We start from the raw sequence: 19,206 nt of genomic DNA, 5'->3' as shown, positions 1-19,206 counted from the left end.
TTCACACAGAACAAATGTACACGCAGTTTCACGGGACAAATAACTGTCATTAGTTCCTTACTTGGGATCAGTTTTCAGGGGATGTTCTTCTTATTAGGGGTAGTGGCACCAGTGTGTCCTTCACCATGGAATCAGGGCGCCATTTTGGGAGAGCCTTTGTCTGATTGTAATATATTCCAATAATATTCTATCTCTCACCCATTCACACAGAACAAATGTACACGCAGTTTCACGGGACAAATAACTGTCCTTAGTTCCTTACTTGGAATCAGTGTTCAGGGGAAGTTCTTCCCTTTTCTATTAGGGGTAGTGGCACCAATGTGTCCTCCACCATGGAATCTGAGATGCCATGTTGGGGGAGCCTGTGTCTGAGTGGAATATATCCTAATAACATTTGCTCTCTCCCCCATTCACACAGAACAAATATACACTCAGTTTCACAGGACAAAGAACTGCCCATAGTTCCTTATTTGGAATTGTTTTTCAGGGGAAGTTCTTACCTTTTCTATTATAGGTAGTGGCGCCAATGTGTCCTCCACCATGGAATCAGGGCGCCATTTTGGGAGAGCCTGTGTCCGATTGGAATATATCCTATTAACATTCGCTCTCTCCCCCATTCACACAGAACAAATATACACACAGTTTCACAGGACAAATAACTGTCCTTAGTTCCTTACTTGGAAACTTGGATGTTCTTTTCTTTTCTATTAAGGGTAGTTGCACCAGTGTGTCCTTCACCATGGAATCAGGGCGCCATTTTGGGAGAGCCTGTGTCTGAATGGAATATATCCTAATAACATTCGCTCTCTCCCCCATTCACACAGAACAAATGTACACGCAGTTTCACAGGACAAATAACTGTCCTTCGTTCCTTACTTGGAATCCGTTTTCAGGGGATGTTCTTCCCTTTTCTATTAGGGGCAGAGGCACCAATGTGTCCTCCACCATAGAATCTGGAAGCCATCTTGGGAGAGCTTGTGTCTGATTGGAATATATCCTAATAACATTCGCTCTCTCCTGCATTCACACAGAACAAATTTACATGTAGTTTCACAGAACAAATAACCATCCTTAGTTCCTTAGTTGGTATTAGTTTTCAGGGGAAGCTCTTTCCTTTTCTATCAGGGATAGTGGCACCAGCAGCTTGTCCTCCACCATAGAATCTAGGTGCCATTTTGGGAGACCCTGTGCCTGATTGGATTATATTCCAATAACATTCGATCTCTCCCCTATTCACACAAAACAAATGTACATGCCGTTTCACAGGACAAATAACTGTCCTTCATTCCTTAGTTGGAATTGGTTTTAAGGGGAAGTTCTTCCCTTTTCTATCAGGGGTAGTGGCACCAGCAATATGTCCTCCATCATAGAATCTGGGTGCCATCTTGGGAGAGCTTGTGTCTGATTGGAATATATCCTAATAACATTCGCTTTCTCCCCCATTCACACAGAACAAATGTATATGTAGTTTCACAGAACAAATAACCATCCTTAGTTCCTTAGTTGGTATTAGTTTATTAGTTTCCAGGGGAAGCTCTTTCCTTTTCTATCAGGGATAGTGGCACCAGCAGCTTGTCCTCCACCATAGAATCTGGGTGCCATTTTGGGAGAGCCTGTGAATGATTGGAATATATTCCAATAACATTCGATCTCTCCCCCATTCACACTAAACAAATGTACATGCCGTTTGCCAGGACACATAACTGTCCTTCATTCCTTAGTTGGAATCGGTTTTCAGGGGAAGTTCTTCCCTTTTCTAGCAGGGGTAGTGGCACCAGCAGTATGTCCTCCACCATGGAATCTGGGCGCCATCTTGGGAGAGCTTGCGTCTGATTGGAATATATCCTAATAACATTAGCTTTCTCCCCCATTCACACAGAACAAATGTAGATGTAGTTTCACAGAACAAATAACCATCCTTAGTTCCTTAGTTGGTATTAGTTTTCAGGGGAAGTTCTTCCCTTTTCTATCAGGGGTGGTGGCACCAGCAGTTTGTCCTCCACCATAGAATCTGGACGCCATCTTCGGAGCGCCTGTATCTCATAGGTCTTAATAACATTTGATTTCTCCCTCATTCGCACAGAACAAATGTACATGCAGTTTCACAGGACAAATAACTGCAGCTTTTTTTTCTAAACAGACCCCGCGTAATTGCTATGCCTATATTTTTGCCTAAATTGTAAATGCACATGTGCTCTTGGAATGCAGACTACTTTTAAAAAGTGCTTTTTGATATTGAGGACTACTTTGCATATGGAAATGATTAAACAGGTACTTTCTGGCTTTGAAACAGATATTCTTTTATTACTTAATTGTTGCCTTGTGGATGTACGGCATGGACTCAATGTATGTATATCTGCTCGGGAGGAGAAGAGGCCGTCACCAATATATGAACACATTGACTTTAATAGAATGTTTTGGTGTCTTGGACATGGACAGCTCTGCTCAGATCTGATTTCCTTTGTTCCTGAGATGTGGTATTATCTGAGGCTAGAGCACGTATTTAGGGGTGGCCTTATTGGATAGACATTCATTTCTTACACTTGGATCATTTATACGCATTGCTCGATTAGGTGGTGGGTGGGGGTTATCCTAAGGGGGTTCTTTAACAGCTTTGTCATTTTAAATATAAGGCAAGTGTGATCAAATTTTTGTAGCTTAATAAAATGTCTTCATTTTTATGGTGGTCTCTGGTCTTTTTCTTTTCTTTAAAGTTAAAATGTAAAGGATAACTAAACCCAAAAACAATAATGTAATACAGTCCTTAGATGTGGCAGCTGCCTTAATTTTTTTTTTAAGCTAATATAATTTTTAGCAAGTACAAAAAAATAACCCATTGATCCTGCCAGAAATGCAGTGTCCTTGTCACTTCCTGTGAGCTGTGCTGAAGAATATCTTCCTAGTTATATCCTGTAAACTACCAATTGCCCTGCCCCCCATGTAATGGTGATGAAGAGATACAGACGTGTATGTAGTTCATATCAGGAGAGCAGCCTAGGGCAGTGATGGTTAACCTTGACACCCCAGATGTTTTGGAACTACATTTCCCACGATGCTTAGCTTCACTGCAGAGTGCTTGAGCATCATGGGAAATGTAGTTCCAAAACATCTGGAGTGCCAAGGTTCGCCATCACTGCCCTAGGGTGACAGCTATGATATAGTGGAGGAGTGTGTAGCCACCCAGGGACAGGACGTGTGTTATTTGCAAGATTACCTGGTGAAAATAAAGCAAAATGAGATTTTGTAAAAAGAAAACGAATGCAACCACCACACCAAGCGGGGGGGGGGGGGGGGGGGTACCTACAGGGGTCACAATTGAGACCCAGCCCCCATGCTCCAGGGGGCCCATGTAGCCCCCCACCTGTACACCTAGATAGGAGTGGCGGTGGCGACTGCATATAGAGGAACCATTCTCACCATTTTCCTCCTGTCAGCCTTCCTCTCTATCTAAGCCGAGACATCAAAATCTGGAAATGTACATATTTTTATTTAGGAAAGTGAAAGTTTTTGAGACTCAGGACAGAAAGGTTCCAATAAGGAAATGACTGTGCTCGGCTTCAACAAAATGGCCACTTCCAGCAAGAAAAAACAAAAGCATTACTGGAGGCAAGTTACAGCACACACTTCTTTTGGTAGCATAATTGTTAATGTGGGTTGTATGTTCTTTTGTTAAAGAACATTAATTCTTATAATTTTTTTCATGAGTAAAGTTTCACTTTAAACAATAGTCTTTTGTTCTTTAAAATAACAGACCACACAAGTGCTTTTTAGAAAACTTTTAATTCATTTTTTTCCACAAAGAAGCAAAAAAAAACATTTCCCCCATCGAAAAGGAGCACTGCGCTAATTACAGTTTCAAGGCGCTAACAATAATCTAATTAGTTCATAAATTACCTCTAATGACAACATTTGCTCTTTTTTTTTTAAAAAAAGGATACCCATCCTAAAATTAAAATAATACAAAAAAGCTATTTTTGTTTAACCAAAAAATTTCTACAAAAAAGTGTAAAATATTTACATTTTTTTTTCCTCTTTTCTGAAGGGGGTTTTCACGGATGTCAAGGCAACGAGAACACTGTTTTCAAATGAATACAATATTTAATAAGGAATCATGGAGTCTCTGCAACTTTCGTATAATGAACACATGACAAACCTCAGGACGATTTTATTAGCTGGAAAGGATGGGCTGAATGAGAGTTGGTGTGAGGGCGGCCATTTTTTTGAGAGATAATGAAAACGTGGTTGACATCTGTCTGACAGCGGCTGAACCTCCGCCAAGCTAGGTGGTTTCCCCGGAAGAAAGACCTGAGCTTAATGCATGTTACAGAATGGCGTTACGATGTAGGCTTTCAAGGGGAATAAGGCAAAAGGGTCATTATATAAGAATACACGGCCTAGATATCTGTGTCAAAGCCTGAGATTACAAAACATGAAGGGAGAAAGGAGGCCAAGTTCACCTCGGGCCTGATTATTTGCACAAAATAAGACATTTTTTTTTCCGCCTTTCTTAGCAAGAATCCCAAAACAAAAAACTGGTTTCTGTTGTCTGGAGAAGTGAAGAAGGCAAGGGAGAATTTAGGTACTACTGGCAACAAAGAGAGCAATTATTTAAATAAATAAAGCCTTTAGACTAAAATACACGAACCACATAGAAGAAGAAGAAGCCATTTTGCCAGTTAGGCTAGAGGGGTATCAACTGCTTTAGGGATCCAGTTGAAGAGTTGGATGTGTGCCCACAGCATGTTCAACAGTAGAATAACCATCATCAAGACAATGCATTCAGCACCTATTAGGCTGGCGTAGGGGCCTCGTTGGATCTCCCTTACCCCAGTCATTGTTTGCATAGCTCCTACTGTTGACAACTGGCCAGAATTCAAAAAGCAAATTACTTTTTCTGCCCACTCCTTGATATGGACAATAGCCTGGACCACCTAAATCTGACTGGGTGGAAGGAAGGGCTGAATTACATGAGGAGTGGAACTGAGCTATGGAAGGTGCAGAGGGGTGGCATCCAGGAGCAGTGCCAGGCAGTTCTGATGTGCACTAAAATACCCTCAGGTTGTATCAAGGTGCATACTGAATCAGCAGAGATACAGAAGGGTTTACTAGGGGCTACAAGCCAATGACCACTGACGATGCATGTATGGATATTACAACACTGGCCACCATGGTTGGGGAGTAAATAAACAAGAAGCGCCACAAACAAATATATAAGTACAAACTCAATGTTCATTTTTTAGCATGTAGGAACTGTAAGAGCCTACAAGTTTTGGTAGTTATGAAAGACTCTCCCTTCTCCAGGCATTTGAAAAAAGGGCCCACATCCAGAAAGAGAAGAGAACTGGAGATGTGGACAGGAATTCGACAACTGGTTTCACAGACTAGAGACACTGTCCTCCCAAAATGATATCAAGTTGGAAAAGCTTTGTTTAGAATCCAGGACCACAAAGATCTTATCTACCATGATTAGGGGTAGCTTTGGGGGTAGCCAACCCATACAATTGCCATGATTTGTGTGCAACCACTCCAGAGAGTGGTGAGTCAGGTCAAGAACTTGTATCCTTAGAGCTCTAGTTACACCCCAAATACACAATGATGTAATCATAAATTATGTAATTATCTACATTACAGAATGTAGATGATGCAACTGCTCCTGGGCCCACAAGGGTAGGTGGCTCATCTATGACTACTCCTGCAGCTATCTGCATTCTGTATAGAAGAAAGTAGCATGCCTGTCTCTTTCTCATTCATGTTCCTGATACTCTAGTAGACCTAAGCCTCGCCAAGGAAGTATCAGATATATGGATGAGCAAGGTTGAAGAAAGATATTGCATCTCACAGCACCAAGTTGGCATAAGGGACCTGTGACTTTTAGTTACCCCTTATGAAACCAAACCACATGAGATGGCGGTGCCATGGTGGGAATGGTCACCAACTGTAGGTCCTTTGTGATAGGCAGGTAAAAAAAGCTTGTATGCTCCAAAGAATTTGGGTCTACTTGACAAAGCGACCGTGATCACTCTTGTTTCTATGTTACTGGGAGAAGCCAACATTATTTAAAATAACCCATCCAGTCACCAGAAGATGTAAAGATGTCTGAGGCACATGACACTTGGTACTCCTAGGATACTCTCATTCTTGGTGCTATAGACCATGGGTCTCCAAACTTTCTAAATAAAGTGCCTGTTTATTGTCCTTTAGACTTTAGGAGGGCCAGATTGTAGCCATCGGGAGTACAACATGTCCCAACAATCCCCCATCATTGGTGTCAGTCTGAGGAATTGTGCCCAATCCTTGTTGTCATTGGGAGTAATTGTGCCCCATCATTGGTGTCATTAGGCCCCATGTTGGTGTGATTGGGAGGAATTGTGCCCCATCGTTAATGTAATTGGTAGGAATTGTGCCCCTTCATTGGTGTTATTGGGAGGAATTGTGCCCTTCACTGGAGTCAGTGAATAAAATAGCAACCCAAAGGCTGGATAAAAGCAAACAAAAGGGCCACACCCTGCCCTCAGGCCGCAGTTTGGAGGCCACTGCTATAGACAATATTGTTGGCTGCACTATTTTGAGTACAACTACGTTACGCAAAATAATTCTATTATGTCTTTGTGGTAGAAGCATTAGAAAGAACATCATACCAAGAACATTTACAGGGGACAATGCAATGCTTACTTAAAAGGGCCAATGCACCCAAAGGAGATATTTCAGTTTTCGGTAAATGCTGAAGAGTTAATTCCCATAACAGTTTTTTGTATCTGTTGAGGGAAAGGTTGAGTTCGAGGTCCACCAGTGCCATTATCAACGGCTCCTGGTTTGTGTTATGTTTTGGTGAATGTAACAGGAAAAGTGGGAACACCCTCAAGTAGGGGGAGCAGAGCCAAGAACTGTAACAGGGAGATCTGGAATCCCCAAGACATGGAAGAAACCCTCGAGTGACTCAGCCCACCACAATCCACCAATTACTGAACAGTTTTACCAAGACTGACCTTTTAAAGTTTTTTCCTGGAATCCAAAAATAATACAACAAAAGAACTTTTACATGGCATGAATCACTCAACGTCTACAAATGACTATTTTACTTCTGAGGAAGGAAAACCTCTAATGCTTAAAAAAAAAAAATCTCAAGTCTTTTAGGAAGTAAGATCCAGGATGGCATGACTATATTATTTTACTAAAATAGAAAAATAAACCTAAAAATTATGCATTTTCATTGTAGCTTATACTGCTAAAAAACACACAAAAACAAAAAGGCTAAAACATAAAAACAAAAACAAAAAAAAATACATAAAAGTCAATAAAAAAAAAAAACTAGAAGAAAACATGAAAGACAAAAAATAAAATCTAAAACAGAAAGACATAAAAGGCTTACACAATGACAGTTAAAACGTAGCAAAACTTTTCACAAAAATATTGCCTGAACACTGAAATAAAAGAAGCCAGGAGGATAAGAAACAATATTTTGCCATTCAAAACAACGAGTTACAAACAAATACATAGGCACTGTACGGCAAAACAAAGTAGCTTAAACAAGGCAGCAAATATATGCTCCACAGGGCTTATTCAGATTAATGAGTTTAATGTGCGCTCTTGCATTCTTCATCTCACTTCACACAATTTGCTTTTTTTTTCTCTGCATATTTGTGCTAGCAATCGAATCCCATGAGCAGAAAAAAAAATCTGCTTTAAAATTAAAATCCCTAAATAATGCAAACAGTAAAAAAAAAAAAAATAAAATAAATAAAATACAAAAATCACAATTTATTTAAATTTTGAATGCAGCGCAAATAGACACACCAACCTCGCCTCTCAGAAAAAAAGGCCCTAAGGGTCACGCTGCTGCTAGGAAGAAAAGCGTTTTTCTAGAAATAAAGAGGGGTTATTTTAAAAGTGTGATGAAAATTGCGACAATCTGCTGTAATATGTAGCCGCTAATAAAACGGTATCAGCTATTCTACTTGAAGGGTACGTACACGGGGATGGTGGTTTTGATGGATCTAACAGCATGGTAACACTTCTGAAAATAATTCCCGTTTTCTTCTTTCAGCTTATTAGTACTCACAAGAAGAATCCACCGCGTTTTCCATCTTATTTTTTTCGTGGTCATCTCATGAGACCACATTTAATAGGGCTCTCGGCAAATGTGTCGTAAAGGCATCCGAAGTGAACGTAAAATCGCTTGTGATGCATTTAACGAACGCACTGTGGGAAATTAAATGGCATGCTGGGAGCCAAACTGCTTTTTTCTGATTTTTTTCCAATGCATGTGACTAAACCCACATGGGAAACATAAAAATGTATTTAAATAACAAACGCCTATATGGACGCAATTCTGTGTTTTAAAAAAATCGCGTAATGCCGGTCAGATTTTGATCTGTCAGTGTCATGCAAGGGCCTGCCTTAACAATTCATTTTCAAGATATCCAGTCATGTCCTCACTCTATGCTTGTTTACCAATGTTGGTGACACCACCGTCTGACCAGAGTAACTAGTACCATACCTTACAAAGGTGGACCACTGCTCCCCTTCACTGCAAAGTCTAGAAGCAGTAAGGGAACACATGGCATCTGGGACAATCCTGCATTTTGGCCCTCTGTCCTGCCGATGCTGTGTCCCTGGCTGTGTCCCGGGATCACAGCATCAACCTTATTTGAGTTACTGCACATTGTGGGGATCAGGGCCACAAGTAGGTGATATTTAGAGGCGAAGTCTAGGCAGGACCATCCCATAAAGTGGGTACGATGGGTGGCCCTTACATATTTGAAGCTGAGGTCTGGGCAGGACCATCCCATAAAGTGGATACGATGGGTGGTCCTTACATATTTAGAGCCGAGGTCTGGGCAGGACCAACCCATAAAGTGAGTTTGACAGGTGGTCCTTACATTAATTAAAGTTGCGTCTGGGCAGGACCAACCCATAAAGTGGGCATGATGGGTGGTCCTTACATATTTAGAGACTGGTCATGGTAGGACAAACCTATAAAGTGGGTTTGATGGGTGGCCCTTACATGATTAATGCTGGGGTCTGAGCAAGACCAACCCATGAAGCTGGCATTATGGGTAGTGCTCACATAAATAGAGACATGTCTGGGTAGGACTAACCCATAAAGTGGGAAGGATGGGTGGTCCCTACATATTTAGAGCCAAGGTCTGGGCAGGTCAAACCCATAAAGTGGGTTTAATGGGTGGTCCTTACATGAATAAAGCTGGGGTCTGGGCAAGACCAACCTATAAAGTGGACATGGTGGGTGGTTCTTACATATTTAGAGCCCAGGTCTGGGCAGGACCAACCTATAAAGTGGGTTTGATGGGTGGTCCTTACATGATTAAAGCTGGGGTCTGGGCAAGACCAACCCATAAAGCTGGCATGATGGGTAGTGCTCACATAAATAGAGACATGTCTGGGTAGGACTAACCCATAAAGTGGGAATGATGGGTGGCCCCTACATATTTAGAGCCAAGGTCTGGGCAAGACCAACCCATAAAGCTGGCATGATGGGTAGTGCTCACATAAATAGAGACGGGCCTGAGCAGGACCAACCCATAAAAAGGGCAAACGCTGGAAACTTTATTCATCTGGACAACATGAACAGAGTCACCATCTGGGACCTCCTCTTTTAACACGTTTCACCCACAAGGGGTGTGCTTAAATATTGGTCTGGGTGAAATATGTCAGCAGAGGCAATCTCTCTTCAAGTTGTCCCGATAAATAAAGTTACCAGCTTTTGAATTTTTTTGTGGATTTGTGCAGTATGGGAGCATGGCATGAGCCCCTGCTGGTGTTCAGCACCAGATCTTCCATGAGGGTGACCCAGTTCAGGGCTTGAGAGCCGAGCACCCCATACTTTTGACAAATTTCCTTTCTGTTTATTGGGGAGAAGTAATTTCTTTGTTAAACTGAAAAGTATCACCGACTTGGATGGAGAGGAAGAGACCTCATAGGTTAACAAAAGCTGAATTTTAGCAACTCTGCTGCAGGCAATACTTAATCTTAGGGCACTTGCCCGTTTTACTGTAGTGAACTGCAGAACAAGGTGTTCATTGCCATTCAGTTTGAATGGCACTCCAACTCACCTAATCAACGCACCTGAGCTACAGCATACTACATGTACAGTGCACCATGAATGGGCTGTATTAATGAATGGGCTGCAGTAATGAATGGGATATAGTAATAAATGGGCTGTAGTGATGAATGGGCTGCACTAATGAATGGGCTGCACTAATGCAGCATACCCACAACACATTTAATTGCAAACAGCGTGAACAGGCTCTGAATGTTGGAAACAGTTTATAAATAGTTGTTTTTTTTTTTGCTCAGAAAACCTGGATTAAGTGCTGTGAAAACATTGTAAAGTCTAGTGATTAGCCATTTTCATTATTTCAGCTGTCGCCATACTGCGTTTTGTTGGATTTGGCACATGCTTGGGGTCTTCAGCTGCCTTAAACGAGTCTTGACTCTGGTGCGTTGCTGTACCTTTAGACTGCATTCACCCCTCTGCATCCCCCCCATCCCAATGTGTTTTCTGATGAAATCAATCAAATTGTGTGTCAGCGTTTGTTAAAGTGTGCTGTCGCCCATTTTCAATGCGTGTCTCAACTGCAATTTGTATTGAATGTCAACACACATCATAATGCATTGATGCTTGTCGTGATGCGTTTACATGCAATATGATGCACATTGGTGCACATAATAATGATTTCAATGGAGAAAGTATCAAGCAAAAATGCAAAAGTGTGAATCCAACCTTAAAGCAAAGCTGCAGGAATTAAACAAGTCTACCCTTGTAGTGAGCCCCTCTCCTGCACTCCAAGAGTTAAATGCTTGCTTTGTCTAAGAGTGCAGGGATAAGGTCTTCTACTGCTGGCGGTCCTTCAGTGTCACGTACAGTATTAATCCTGCACTGTACATGGAGGGGGAGCATGTGACCACGGCTGAGAGCGCTGTAGATGGCAATGCTGGACTGGTAGCATGGATGGACATAAGGAAGGAAAATATTACACCTTACCATGACTGGATCTAAGGGGGTGCTGTGCCCCCCCCCCCAGATTTCAGTTGCGCCCCTCACTGCCCTGCTGACCTCCTTTGATTTCCCATTGACCCACTGTACACCACCCTACCAATTCCTGTACAGTCCCCTGCTGGCCCACTGTACACTGCCCTACTGACCCTTGTCCTACTGCCCCCCCGTCCTCTGCCCTTTCACACCCTGTACACTCCCCCACTGACCCCTGTGCTCTGCCCTACCAAATCCTGTACATTCCCCCTGACAGGCTAGATCTGGCCCTCACCTTATCCCAGCAAACCTAGATAAAACAAGCATTTAACGCTTGCAGTGCAGAGGGGATCGGCCACTGCAAGGGTAGATTTTGTCTAATCCCCGGAGTTCAGCTTTAAGAAAGGGCTATATCCAAGGTAAACCTGCTCTTAATTTATTCATTGCTATATATTATATGTATATATAACTGTATGTGCCAAGCAGGGATGAACTGGGTTCGGTCTGGACTTGGTCGAAAACTAATTCTGCAGAGCTCAAGGGAAACTGTCACACTATTGCATCCCTGCCAGCCCAATCAACTCTGGCAACTGCATTGCCTGTTGTACAGTGGCATGTATACAAAGAGGCAGAGATGCTTGTGACGTACTTTACCTAATATGGTCAGATAGCCATATTGGGTCAATAACATTGACCAAATTTGGCCATTTTGGCCATCTCTGCCCCTTTGTGTATGTGCAGATGGGGAATGCCCTGGCCACAACTGATTGGGCTGATGGGGATGCAACCATGCAACAATTTCCTGCAGGTTTGACTAACTGGGATTGGACTAAACGCAACTCATCCCTAGTCAGGGCCGAATCTAACCTATCTGATCTGGGGGTGCAGTAAAATAGTCTGGGGGCATAATGTCAACACTGTATGTGAGCTACTGACAATCTATCACTCAGTGTCATGACCTTGGAGACACTATTAAACAGAACCTGTGCCCCCTTACATCAGATGTCCCTATCAGATCCCCCCTTTACAACATGCTTACTAATCAAAGTGCCCCCTTACATAAGGTGTCCCCACCAGAATACACCCTTACATCAGGTGTTCCAATCAGAGTCCCCCTTACATCAGATGTCCTCATCAGAATGCCTCCTTACATCAGGTGTCCCAATCAGAGTCCCCCTTATATCAGATGTCCTCATCAGAATGCCTCCTTACATCAGGTGTCCCAATCAAAGTCCCCCTTACATCAGATGTCCTCATCAGAATGCCTCCTTACATCAGGTTTCCCCATCAAAGTGCCTCCTTACATCAAGCATTCCAGTCAGAGTGCCCACTTACATCAGGTGTCCCCATCAAGAGTGCCCCCTTACATCAGATGTCCCCACCAGAATGCACCCTTACGTCAAGTGTCCCAATCAGAGTCCCCCTTACATCAAGTGTCCTCATCAGAATGCCTGCTTAAATCAGGTGTCCCAATCAGAGGTTTCCCATCAGAGTGCCTCCTTACATCAAGCATTCCAGTCAGAGTGCCCGCTTACATCAGGTGTCCCCATCAAGAGTGCCCCCTTACATCAGGTGTCTCCATCAGAGTTTCCCCTTACATCAATTGTCCCCATCAGAGTGCCCCCTTACATGGATTGTCCTCAGAGTGCCCCCTTGCATCAACTGTCTGCATCAGACTGGCTCATGGATCAGTGGATCCACTCTCTGAGACCTGGGGGGGCAACTAAAATCTGAGCACAGACAACACCCCCCCCCCCCCCCCGATCTGCCCCTGTCCCTAGTCTGGGAGCCCAGATAACTTAGGGACAACACTTCATAGACGTGCGTTGTAGTGGCGATGGATCTTTATGCCTAATTGGAAATATAGGCAACAAAACCTGTTTTCAATCTACATGTTGGAAACCGTTCATAATATGTTTTTCTGCTGGATTAGAATTTTTGGGCAGACCAGAATGGCCCATCTAACACATACTCAAGGCTCAAACTGTAGAGGAATTTTTCTTTGTTACGTCAACAGAAAATTACACTCAAATCTGTCACGATTAATGATGGTCATTCATTAGTAGGACAATCAATGAGCTGCAGTCATTTGTGACACTTTTGTGAGTACAATTTTTTAACACCTTGATTTATGAGGCCAATCACGAATTGCATGACCACCATTTAGGGAGATCTTAAACTGTACCACTAATGCTCTGGAAATGTCCTAGGGGATTCAGACCTATGATAATAGCCACGTTGCACTGTATTTGGCTTTCTGAATCAGCCATGCAGACAAAAAGATGTTCTTCTAAGCTTAGTTATATTGACAGTGGCAGGGGCTTAATTATGAATCATGGGGCCCCAAAGCAACATTTTGATGGAACCCTCCTAGCTATATCTCTGTAACAGCTTGCGGTGTCAACTGTGACATGATGTGTCATTGATCTTATCATAAAGTATGCCTAAATCAAGGAGCAATAGTAATAATAATAAATAATAACCATAATAATATCAGCTATGCAATACATTTTTTCATTGAGGTTCACCTTTAAAGTTTTCTTTTCTTTATCAGCCTCCCAAATCGTGCCCCCTCCTTCCCCAGGCCCCATAGCAGCCCTGTGGAATTCTATGGCTATTGTTATGCAGCTAGACAGTGGTGGATTTAAAGCTGAACTACCAGACAGGTATAAAAAATTAAAAAAAAATTAATACAGTAAAATAATTGGCTTAAAAAAAGATTAAACACATTATTAAAGAGGACCTACCAAAATTGGACTTGGGTTTTAGCCTCCTGTACTGCAGAGCTTCGACTACGAGAGCATGGGGGCCAGCAATTGGAGCCAGCATGTTGCTGCTTTTCCACCAACCAACCACAGCCTGAGCACAGGGAAGTTGACCAAGCTGTTTTGTTTAACCCCTTCCTGTCCAGCCCTGGAGTCCCCTTATGTGGGTTTATTCACCCAGGAGGTGGGACTGACTTCCTGGATCATGTGGCCACTGTGATTGGCTGTCACAGTGGTCACATGATCGGGAAACCAAAGGAAAATCCCAGCTCTACTCACTGACCATACAGTTAGACAGGTTTATTCAGTTGGTTGCAGGCTGGTTGGTAAGTAGAGCCGGAAATTTCCTTTGGTTTTTATGTGTCGCCCTTCTATGTGCTCCTTGCAGCAAAGGCCAGTTATAGGTGGGGGCAGTGGCCATTTTTTTGTACGCATGATCAGCAACCCATTCTGCTGGCTCTGGATCATAATGAGAGGCTGGGAGCTGTCTATGACAGCTTGGTCACTGTGCTGGGAGCATGCTTTCAACACAGAAACCTTGGTTTGGTTAGCCATGGACACATATGTACGGTGTTTGGGTGTTGAAGTCCATCCTCTTTGCTGCCGCACATATTTGTTACTTGGGCAACAAGAGAAAAATCAAGTCACCAGGCTTTGCTGTCTATCAGGAACAGGTGGACATAAATAAAAATCTTTGGCAGGTAGAACCATTCCAATATATGGATGTCAATGGCGTATTTAGCTGTGTACCTGGAGTTCATCTTTAAAAGACCACCCAAAACTGGTGAGCTGATTCTTCCATGTCTCTCCAAGATTCCATATGTGAAATGTTGTTACTGGTCTCCAAAGCTTTTCCTCCCTTTGTTCCCCACTTCCACCAAATCTCCTTCCTACTGTTGAATTCTAACATAAAAAAAGGAGAGTGGATAAGGTCTTGTCACTGGACTCCTAACTAAGATAAAAGAAGCCAGCAGGGGAATCAGCTTGGCGATGTCCACGCTAGACTGAAATATTAATCTTGGGTGAAGTGATCCTTCAAATATCCAATTACTGCAGATCAAAGCTACGTGCAAAAAGTGAAAATTTGGTAGCTGGATTATGTCGATATTTTTCAGATGTTTATAAAAAAAAAAAATTATATGAAAAAAGCCCTTACAAAACTGCAATGTTTCCTCCATCTCATACACTTGGGGCCCATTTACACATCTGTGCTGCAATGTGCGGTAATATACATAACATACATTACTGTGTTGTGATGCCGATAATTTTGAATGGCACCCCAAGGCATGAAAAAAAGAATGCATGCTAACACACTGCAAAGAAGTATATGGGTCTTGAAAGATTTTTTAGATGCGTCAGATTGAGGCGCTATATGCTGGTATTTAGGTAGCCAGAATCCAGAGAAACTGGGAGTGTTGGAAGTTTAATTACATTTTTCAGTTGACTATCTTACTAGGAAAAACTTTATTTAAATAATGAATCAGTCAACATGGGGGGAGGGGGATTTCATGCTGGACAATTGTCCCTAGAACGGGCCATACAAGAATCTGGTCAAACTTGACCTTTGCAAAGTTGGTCAAACACCTATCAAATTGTGGCCCATTCAGCATGGCAGTGGGTGGCCAAGTCAGCACCATCCAGTTCAAAATGTAATTTTAAGGTTGACTTCCCTACTAAAAAAAAAATTTTTGATTGGTAAATCGTTAAGGATGGGGGGAGGGGGATGGCAAACTGGATGATCATGCCTAGAACAGACCTACCTGGTCAAAACTGACCTGTGCAAAATTGCCCAAACACAGTCCAAATTTATTCTATGGGTAGCCCTATTGGCACCATCCAGATTGGCAAAAGTCAGTTCATCTTTTGTTGAGTTGGAACATTCTTGGCCAAACTGCATCCAATCAGATGCAGGCTTCAACGGCTGTCGGAATACAATAGCCGGCACTGCAGATCATCCATCCTCGCTGTTTAGGATGGATGCGGAAATGGTGGGAACGAGAGGAATTCCAACATGTATGCTCAGCTTAAGGTTTGACCTAGATGAGCTTAGAAATGAGCAACAATATGAATTTGGCCGATTGTACCTTTTTTTGGGGGGCAAATCGTAAGCTGTAAAAAGTTGGGCTCAAGCGTTGAAATTAATTGAAAAATTGCGATTTGGTAAAAGATAGGCAAGATCTACCTAATTCACCAGATTTGCTATATTTGTAGACTAACTTACTCAGCTATGGATGGGGCAGAACCTCACCATAAAATGATGGAGGGGGACATCAACTCATCCTTGAGCACAATGCCAACAAGACCACTGGGCCAACATATATTAGCGATCTATGTTTGCTAAAATACTCATTATTTCCCCAAGTGTTGAAATGAATTGAAAAATTACTAATAGGTAAAGAACAGGTAAAATAGTCTTAATTCACCAGATTTGGTCTATTTGTAGACCAACTTACTCAGCTTTGGATGGGGCAGAACCTCACCATAAATGATGGATGAACTCATCCTTGAACACAATGCCAACAAGACCATCAGGCCAACATATATTAGTGATATAGTCTTGCTAAAATATTCCATTCACAAGCTCCCGATCACACGTATTTATAAAATATCCAATGATCAATTTGCCGCCTAATTCTCCATTGCATTTAAGAAAATGCCTTTACTTGCACCTTCACAACTAATGACATCTGGATTGACTCACTTGGAAAATCTAGGGTTCAATAAATTTTGCCATATTCATAATGTACATCATAACGGCGTTTGAATGTAAGAGTAAACATTTGGCGGACTTTAGAATAAAGATTTTAGCCCTAATGCCGTCTTTGCTGGTGCTGGTAAAAATCGTGCAAAAAAAGTTTCTCAAATGCTACATATAGGTTTTCCTGGACAACTATTACCTGTCCAATCATATTAAACATGTTCATTGTTTGCAAAGATCCCACCGTGTCTGGTCTCCCTTCACCCAGCATTACAAATAAAAGAAAGGAGCAATCTAAAAAAACGCAATTCTATAAATGGCACAAGAGATTAGGCCCCATACATCGAGGAGCGAAGGCTACATCAAATAGATTATTCCCTATCTAAAACTGGCTTGAATGAAAAGGGCTTTAGGCTCAAGCCTGTCCCTCTTATCCCCCCCGTAGCAAGAACCGAGCCGAGACACCGAAATCCGAGGGAGACCTGTCACTTCCTATCAAAATAGTTCATGAGAGCGCAAACAAAAGAAGCTTTATTGAGCAAATGTAACATTTTCTTTAATATATTTTTAACAATAGCCGGCGCAGCTCAGGTTGGCGTGGGAGACAAAAACCGGCTCCTTTTTTTTTTTTTTTTTCCACAGACTTGTGATTTCATCTGGGACCGGTGCAGTTGGAGACCGTCGTCAAGTCAAAAAATGGGCCCCCCTACCCAGCACGGCCCATCTTTTATCAAGTGTATTTACTTGTTCAGTTGACATCTTCAAATATCTTTCTAATGTTGAGCCGTAAAAAAAAAAAAAAAAAAAAAAAGAAAAGAAAAACTAAATCTCCCCCCTTCGTTTTTTTTTTATCGCTCATTTTCGTTCTCTGTCTCCCTGGCGACCGACACTTTAATGCCATAGCGGAGAGAGCGAGGGAGAGAGGCAGACACGAGAAAAAAAAGGGGGGGGGAGAGACGCTAAGGGAGAGAGTAGTCCCAATCTGTCTCCATGGCAACGAGGCCTAGCTTAATTACGCTCCGTTTTCTCTGCCTCTTCATTCCCCCTACCATCCCCGTTCTTCTCTCCCATGCCCCCAGCCGAAGTGCCATATTTTAACATGTCCCAGCGCGCACACCGTCGGGGGCCCAATCTCTCTGTGTGGGGTTCTTGTTTTCTCATCTCCTTATACAACCTGGTTATTTTGCTTGGGGTTTTACTCACGGTGGGAGGAAACACGAAAAAAAAAAAAGGAGGACAAAAAAGGACTCATGGTGGGTAACAGTGACACAGGACAACGACAACGGCGGTTCAGAATGAGAAGTGTAACCAGCGGGGAGCCTATTTTCACAAGGCAGAAGGGACGAATACATCAAATGTCTATCAAGGAGGGGTAAATCTTGGTTTGAAGTCGTAAATTCAAAGAACATGACTTGACTTTTGTGCAAACATCAGTAGGGGAAAGGGGGCAGAGATGGTATAGGCTATTGTTTAAGGCTTTGGGCTGGAGATTAAAAAAAAAAAAAAAAAAAAAAGAAAAGAAAATTAAAAAGAAAAAAACACACATACACCACATAAATCAGAGTGGCAGCCATTTTGTCTCCATGGCAGCTAACTTTTCGTTCTTTCGTCTGTGCCTGCGCGAGGCACCGTTGACTGGAGCACAATGCAGTTCATGGGGGCAGCTTTATTGGCTTTGTTCCCTGTCTCAGGATTAAAGGCTAGATCCACTCGAAATTGGTTTTAAGGAGATAGATGGATGCTGGCAGAATAAATCTTATTGGTTTTGCTGCCAAGATCTGGCTGTGGCAGAACGATGGCAAAACCAACAGCAAGAGCGAGACCCTTGGTGACCATGAGGAGCAAATTTTACAATCTAGGGCAATTCGACCAGCAGGCATCAACCCTTAAACTGAGCTCTGATAATCTATTAAACCTTTGGAGCTGCCATAACATACTGGCGTCATTGGCAGCAGTTCAATCATTTTAGGTTTTTTTTGGCAACTTTTTCTTGCATGTCCTCGATTAGTGATGCTGTTTGCTGGTCAAGTGCAACGATTTGTGTTCAGGATCCGCACTGGTGGCAATGGTCTGGAGCAGCCCAAGTCTGCTCTCTACGCCCTTCGTTGTCTCCAATCGCGATGTGCTTCGCGTCTCAGGGAGTACGTAAGAAGGCATGCGGACGTGAAGTGCACACACAAAGGGGGCTTGGCCAGGCAACTTTCACTTTCGAATATGTCCTTCGTCCCTCCTACTCTGAGCCCCCAGCCTCCATCAAAAAAAAAAAAAAAAAAAAAAGAAAGAACAAAAAATTTAAAGGAAAAATAAACTAGGAGAAGAAGTCGCAGATGGCAGGACTTTCATACTTTGTAATAGATATTGGCGGGGTTCTGGCTAGCCATGTCCTGTACAATGTACACCGGGTGTCCATAGTCTCCGCTGACCTTCTCGTAGTGGGGACAGAAGGCGCCACCTTCTGAAGGCCTCAGTGGCATGATGATGTCGCTAGGCTCATGCCCGTTGTTGTTACCCCCTCTTTTAGGGGAGGTAATGGAGCCCAGTGAGAGGGGAGGATGCCGCGTATCACTGTGCTTGGCTTGCCGGCGTCTATGGCAGGCCCATCCAACTACACCAAACACCAACAGGAGCAGGACAGCGCCCCCTGCTGCCCCGGCCACTAGAGGAACGTGGGAATTAGGAAGGGGGCCATTTTCGCCTGTCTTGGTGGCATTGCCAGATGTGTCTCCTAGAACAAGAAGAAAAACATAGTATGA

General features: G+C 42.8%; 1 protein-coding gene across 1 annotated transcript in view; it reads right to left on the bottom strand.

Moving 5' to 3' along the window:
* Positions 1 to 3,799: 3,799 nt before the first annotated feature.
* The window catches only part of EFNB3 (ephrin B3), a 149,087-nt gene continuing 133,680 nt past the window's right edge, over positions 3,800 to 19,206 (bottom strand). Inside the window, exon 5 of the mRNA XM_073622979.1 lies at positions 3,800 to 19,178. Within this exon, the coding sequence (XP_073479080.1) occupies positions 18,793 to 19,178 (386 nt within the window). The 3' untranslated portion in view covers positions 3,800 to 18,792. The remainder of the gene's footprint in view (positions 19,179 to 19,206) is intronic.

This window comes from Aquarana catesbeiana, linkage group LG03 (assembly GCF_042186555.1).
Source record: "Aquarana catesbeiana isolate 2022-GZ linkage group LG03, ASM4218655v1, whole genome shotgun sequence".
NCBI lineage: Eukaryota > Metazoa > Chordata > Amphibia > Anura > Ranidae > Aquarana > Aquarana catesbeiana.
The sequence above is the reverse complement of the archived record's forward strand: the minus strand, read 5'-3'. Positions and strand labels throughout refer to the sequence as shown.